The 5,253-nt window shown below is 52.8% G+C and overlaps 1 protein-coding gene and 1 pseudogene across 1 annotated transcript; one reads left to right on the top strand and one right to left on the bottom strand.

The window, feature by feature from the left end:
• Positions 1-1,563: 1,563 nt before the first annotated feature.
• Positions 1,564-3,419, top strand: LOC133905132 (AAA-ATPase ASD, mitochondrial-like). The gene has a single exon (XM_062346843.1). It carries the CDS (start codon positions 1,653-1,655, stop codon positions 3,255-3,257), a length of 1,605 nt encoding a protein of 534 aa, XP_062202827.1. The 5' UTR covers positions 1,564-1,652; the 3' UTR covers positions 3,258-3,419.
• A 230-nt stretch (positions 3,420-3,649) lies between these two features.
• Positions 3,650-4,371, bottom strand: LOC133904651 (uncharacterized; annotated as a pseudogene).
• Between the last annotated feature and the right edge of the window lie 882 nt (positions 4,372-5,253).

Below are 5,253 nucleotides of genomic sequence, written 5' to 3'. Positions count from 1 at the left end.
AGACACCGTGAGCAAGGTTGAGCACAGTTCCAGCCGAAGAACAAGGAGCCTCAAGCTCTTAGTTAGGTCAACATTCTTGTAACCAGCAACATCCTTGAGGGACTTCCTCAGGACAGTTATAGCATCCATATAGGAGTAGGGTATTACGCCCCCGTGCGGCCCGAACCTGTCTAAATTCTGGTGCATTTACTTCTTCTCGCACTAGGTTGACACCCCCACCACCGGCCGTTGCATTCATTCCCATTTATTTTCTCCGACGAACTTATTCAAGATCATCCCCCCGGCCGAATCTCTAAAAAGGGGTCTCTCGGGATCCCTGCGACAGGAGTTAATCCTCTGACAGCTGCCGACTCCATCTCTGGCTACCATCGCGAGGGGTTCCGGACAGCCCTGCCTCTGTTGAGCCTCGCTGCGGCTAACTGCTGAGGGGGTAGCATACCGCCTCCCTTAGCATCGCCACCGACTCCGTCTCTGGCTACCGCCACGGGGGGCTCTGTATGGCCCTACTTCGTTCAGCCTCATTACTGCTAACCGTTGGGGGGGGGGGTTGCATACCGCCTCCCTCAGCATCGCCGCCGACTCCGTCTCTGACTAACCGCGCAAGGCTCTAGGCCCCCCTACCCCATTCAGCCTCACAGCGGCTAACCGCTTACAGGTTGCATACCACCTCCCTTGGCCTCGCCGATGACTCCACCTCCGGCATCCACCACTGAGCGGGTGACAAACTGCCCCCCTTAGCGTCGCCATCGATTCCGCCTCTGGCTTCCGCCGTGGGATGCACCGAATGGCCCTGCCTCCGTCGAGCCTCGCCACGCCTACCGCTGAGGGGGTCGCATACCGTCTCCCTCAGCATCGCCACTAACTCCGTCTCCGGCTACCGCCGCGGGAGGCTCCGGACGGTCCTGCCTCTGCTAAGCCTCGCCGCGGCTAACCACCGCTGCAACTTCATCGGGCTACCCCTCCATCACCCTCAGAAGGCAACACTGTTGGGCTCCACCTCTTGAGTCACCGAGGGAGCCCCGGTGGCCTGTCTCTGTCAAACCCCGCCACAGCGACGCTTCAGGTGGCGCGACTCTATCAAGCTACGCCACTGTCACCACTCGGCATGTGACATCGGCGGACCTCGCGGCACTCACTCCTGAGCAAGGACATCCACGCTGCAACAACGGAAGGCCACCCGGGTATTCAGACTTCGAGGGGGCTGGAGCTAATTCATGGCGCATCCGCTCACTCCTCAGAACATCAGAACCAGCGGATGAGGGGTACTGTTGGGGAACGCCCCAGCTTAAAGATATTTAGACGATGCACTGTGATATTACTATAGCTATCATAGTATTTCGTCCATCACGTAGTATGTAAAGGAGTAAAATATCCAAAATACCCCTCTACTATAGCTATTATGGTATTTCGGCCACCACGTAGCTATCACGGTTTGGAGTTGCATTTTCTACCACAGGTCCACAGCTCCACCTCACCTACTCCCTCCGAGGAGACGACGACCACAGCAGCCGTTGACTACTCGTCAACCCGCTCAGCTGCATCATGTTCTGTATATAAACTGGCCGGCGCCGGGATCGACACCAACGGTGTGAAGAATAACCATCGTATCGTGCATTGACAACGCAGCTGAGCTTGCCATCTTCTTCCAAGCCATGGCGATGCTGGACGGGTGGTCCGGGTTGGGATCCGCGCTGGCGAGCTTCATCTTCCTCTGGTCCATGCTGCAGAACCACGTCCCCGTCGCCTTCCGCTACCGCCTCACCACCTGGGCCAGCAAGCTAGCCTCCTACTTCAACCCCTACGACCAGATCACCATCTCCGAGTCCGGCGCCGAGCGCTTCCGCCGCAGCGACTTCTTCCTCGCCGTCGAGGCCTACCTCTCCGACGCCTGCGCTCGCCGCGCGCGCAAGCTCAAGGCCGAGCTCGGCAAGGGCAGCAAGAACCTCCAGATCTCCGTCGACGACCACGAGGAGGTCACCGACGCCTTCGCCGGCGTCACGCTCTGGTGGCACGCCTCCAAGAAACACCCCGTGTCCAAGGTCATCAGCTTCTACCCCGGCGAGGAAGAGAGCCGCTTCTACAAGGTCGTCTTCCACAGGCGACACCGCGACCTCGTCGTCGGCTCCTACCTGCCCTACGTCCTCGACGAGGGCCGCGCCGTCACCGTCCGGAACCGCCAGCGCCGCCTCTTCACCAACAACCCCAGCAGCAACTGGAACTCCTACCGTGGGAAGAGCATTTGGAGCCATGTCCCGTTCGAGCACCCGGCAACGTTCGACACGCTCGCCATGGACCCCGTCGAGAAGGAGGCCATCATCGACGACCTGTCGGCGTTCCAGGAGGCGAAGGACTACTACGCCAAGGTAGGCAAGGCATGGAAGCGCGGCTACCTGCTGTACGGTCCCCCGGGCACCGGCAAGTCCACCATGATCGCTGCCATGGCCAACTTCCTCGACTACGACGTCTACGACCTCGAGCTCACGGCGGTCAAGAACAACACCGAGCTGCGGAAGCTCTTCATCGAGACGACGGGCAAGTCCATCATCGTCATCGAGGACATCGACTGCTCCGTCGACCTCACCGGCAAGCGCAAGGACAAGAAGGCGGTGAAGAAGTCCGACGGCGAGGGTGAAGACAAACCCAAGCTGCCGATGGAGCCCGAGAAGGACGAAGTCACCAAGATGACGCTGTCGGGGCTGCTCAACTTCATCGACGGGCTGTGGTCGGCGTGTGGTGGCGAGCGCATCGTCATCTTCACCACCAACCACAAGGACAAGCTCGACCCGGCGCTGATCCGGCGAGGCAGGATGGACAAGCACATCGAGATGTCATACTGCAAGTTCGAAGCCTTCAAGGTGCTGGCCAACAACTATCTGGACGTCACCGAGCACGAGCTGTTTGGTGAGATACGGCAACTGCTCGATGACACCGACATGTCGCCGGCAGATGTGGCCGAGAACCTGATGCCCTTGTCCAAGAAGAAGAAGAGGGACGCGAACACATGCTTAGCGAGTCTGGTGGAGGCTCTAAAGAAGGCCAAGGAGGATGCCGCGGCCAAGGCGCTAGCGGACGCCAAGGCGAAGGAGGAAGAGGAGGCGGAGGCGAAGAAGTCAAAGGAGGAGGCGGAGGCGAAGAAATCAAAGGAGGAAGCGGAGGCAGAGGCGAAGAAAGGAAGACAAGTGGAAGGAAAGGACAAAACATTGGATTCAGAGGAAGCCAAGATGAGCAACGGAGAGATCAAAGGAGCTAACAAATGACAGGTACAGTGAGCTTGTTAATTTATCAGTGATCGTGAAAACTGAATGCTGTGACCTACCCAACATGTGATCGATGCATTCGTGTTCGAAGAAAATATATATGTATCACTCCATCAGTTCAAATGAATCAATCAATAAATCCAGAGGACTAATGCAACATTATATTCGTCTACAAATTAACACTGAACATGAGGAGCTAAACCGACATCAATGTGATGTGGAAGCACGTTGAACAGAAGACAACTATTATTGCACTTCATTCTCATCTCATATACGTGCTGTGAAGCCAAGATGCACATCCATCCTGGCCGTGCTCTCCCCATGTATTCTCGGAAAAAATGTTGGGGTATACAAATGCTGACATAATATACTTGTAAAAATATGAATAGAGTTTATGTCGTTAGCGTGGCACCTATGAAGAATGGCCTGCCAACTCCTCGCAGGCGGAGGAAATGGTCGGATATGAAGCCTGCACCAAACCTCCCTGAGAAGTTCCAGATGCTCCACAGTGACACGAGAGTGCTGGTCTCCTTGGTTTTGTAGCCAAGGGAGCTGCCGATCTGGCTGATGTTATTCACCGTGGCGAGACCTGACACCATCCCACAAGCCATCGCAAGAAAGAGCAACCAGAAGTTCAGTTTGCACATGGCCTGCAGTAGATTCAGGTTTTCTTTGCCTGCCGACAGGTCTTGGAGACATCCCACAACTGCAGTAGTTGAGCTGCCACTCTTCGACAGGTCTTCCGGAGTAATCCAATTCTTTGTTCTAAGGTTGATTCTTCTTGTTGTATTGATTCTGACTTCTGGGCCTTTACAACAAAAGCTGCTGGAGACATGACTAGTAGCAAGAGTGTCGCAAAGCGAACACTCTGCACAACTGAACTTATCATGAACACTTGATTACAGATTATGACAATCATTAGGTACCCGGCAACTGTAACGGCGATGAGCGAGAAAGCATCTAGGAATTTCTTGTTGTACCGTTCATGTGCATTGTGGACGTCGACAAAATACACGAGCATCACTGTCATGGCTGTGGGCAAAACTGCCGATATCAGTACAAAAGTGCTGGGATCAATATGAAAAGTGTGGTATTGAAAGTATAACGATGTCATCCAGAGGGAGGATGAATAGACGATTTAATAAAACTTTGATTTTTTTTTATTTGGTCTAAACTTGCAGCGGAAATAAACTAATAGATTTTTCAAATGAAAAAATTAAATATGCTAGGCTCAACTAGTGCACAATCACTCTAAATAAGTGTGAAAGTTATAATCCTAGCGTATGATAAAAATTATTCAAATATAGTAAGATAACTCTAATATGTAATTCTGAAACTATTGTTCATCAGAACTTCCAATTTTACTGTTCATCAGATGTTCCGATTTCTAAAATCGAAAGTTTCAATCAATTCAAAACAACAAATTTCATAATCACAAAATTAACTCTATGCACATACCAATAAGCATACAAGCATGGATATCAAAGTAATGCACAAGAGTAAGAAAATACGGAGACAAATAATTTGTTACCGAAGTTCGGATATTTGTCAATATCCTACGTCTCTGTTAACGAAACTCGGTCATACTTGAGCCGGATCTTTTTCAACCCTTTTTCTCAGGAGGTTACACACATGCACTCCTTACCTCCACTATGGCCAACTCTTCCTCCACTCCGGAGATGGTGAGTTCTGCAACCACTTTCGGACCTCCTCACAATCTTCACTTGAGGAGATCGTCGGTAATCCACCACCGAGCCGTCTAGGAGACGGTGGCCTCCAAGAGTAATAAACTCCCGAACTCGCGCAAGATCAACACCGAGTGCTCAAACACACGCAACCTATGCGGTAAAACGTGGGCTAACAAAGCAACACCCTCTCACACCTCTCTCTACTCACTAAATCCACCAGCAAGCAGCATGACGAGAGGTCATGATCTGTCAGTCCTGGTAGCCCTAACTGGTAGCCCCATGCCTTGGACGCCCCTAGTACAAGGATA

Source organism: Phragmites australis, chromosome 22 (assembly GCF_958298935.1).
Source record: "Phragmites australis chromosome 22, lpPhrAust1.1, whole genome shotgun sequence".
In the NCBI taxonomy this organism is placed as follows: Eukaryota; Viridiplantae; Streptophyta; class Magnoliopsida; order Poales; family Poaceae; genus Phragmites; species Phragmites australis.
Note: the sequence above shows the minus strand (reverse complement) of the source record. Positions and strands in the feature narration are given on the sequence as shown.

Excerpts from the sequence above, each read along its gene's own strand:
- LOC133905132 (XM_062346843.1), top strand. The coding sequence starts at position 1,653 with ATGGCGATGCTGGACGGGTGGTCCGGGTTGGGATCCGCGCTGGCGAGC.